The 222-nt window shown below is 36.0% G+C and overlaps 1 protein-coding gene across 1 annotated transcript in view; it reads left to right on the plus strand.

The window, feature by feature from the left end:
- Positions 1–14, plus strand: part of trpc3 (transient receptor potential cation channel, subfamily C, member 3) — a 64,899-nt gene extending 64,885 nt beyond the window's left edge. The window contains 1 exon segment of the mRNA NM_001289884.2: positions 1–14. This exon segment is cut by the window's left edge and continues 135 nt beyond it. Within this exon segment, the coding sequence (NP_001276813.2) occupies positions 1–14 (14 nt within the window).
- Positions 15–222: the final 208 nt, after the last annotated feature.

A 222-nucleotide genomic window follows, 5' to 3' on the forward strand; every position in this document is an offset into this window, starting at 1 on the left:
AGCATCAGCACTGACCCCCCGTCAAGCCATTCCTTCTTCTGTCTCTCTTTAATATGCAGAGATTTACAGTAGTAAGCCATTCACACACTCCAACAGCTCAGTCAGTGCATTAAATGTCAGGGCATAAAATATGTCTAATAATTTACTCTTAAAGGGAAACACTGTAAAAAAAAATGTGTTAATGAAGAGTTTGCATATTTTGTGATTCACAAAACTGTTTAT

Source organism: Danio rerio, chromosome 14, assembly GCF_049306965.1.
Source record: "Danio rerio strain Tuebingen ecotype United States chromosome 14, GRCz12tu, whole genome shotgun sequence".
Classification (NCBI taxonomy): Eukaryota; Metazoa; Chordata; class Actinopteri; order Cypriniformes; family Danionidae; genus Danio; species Danio rerio.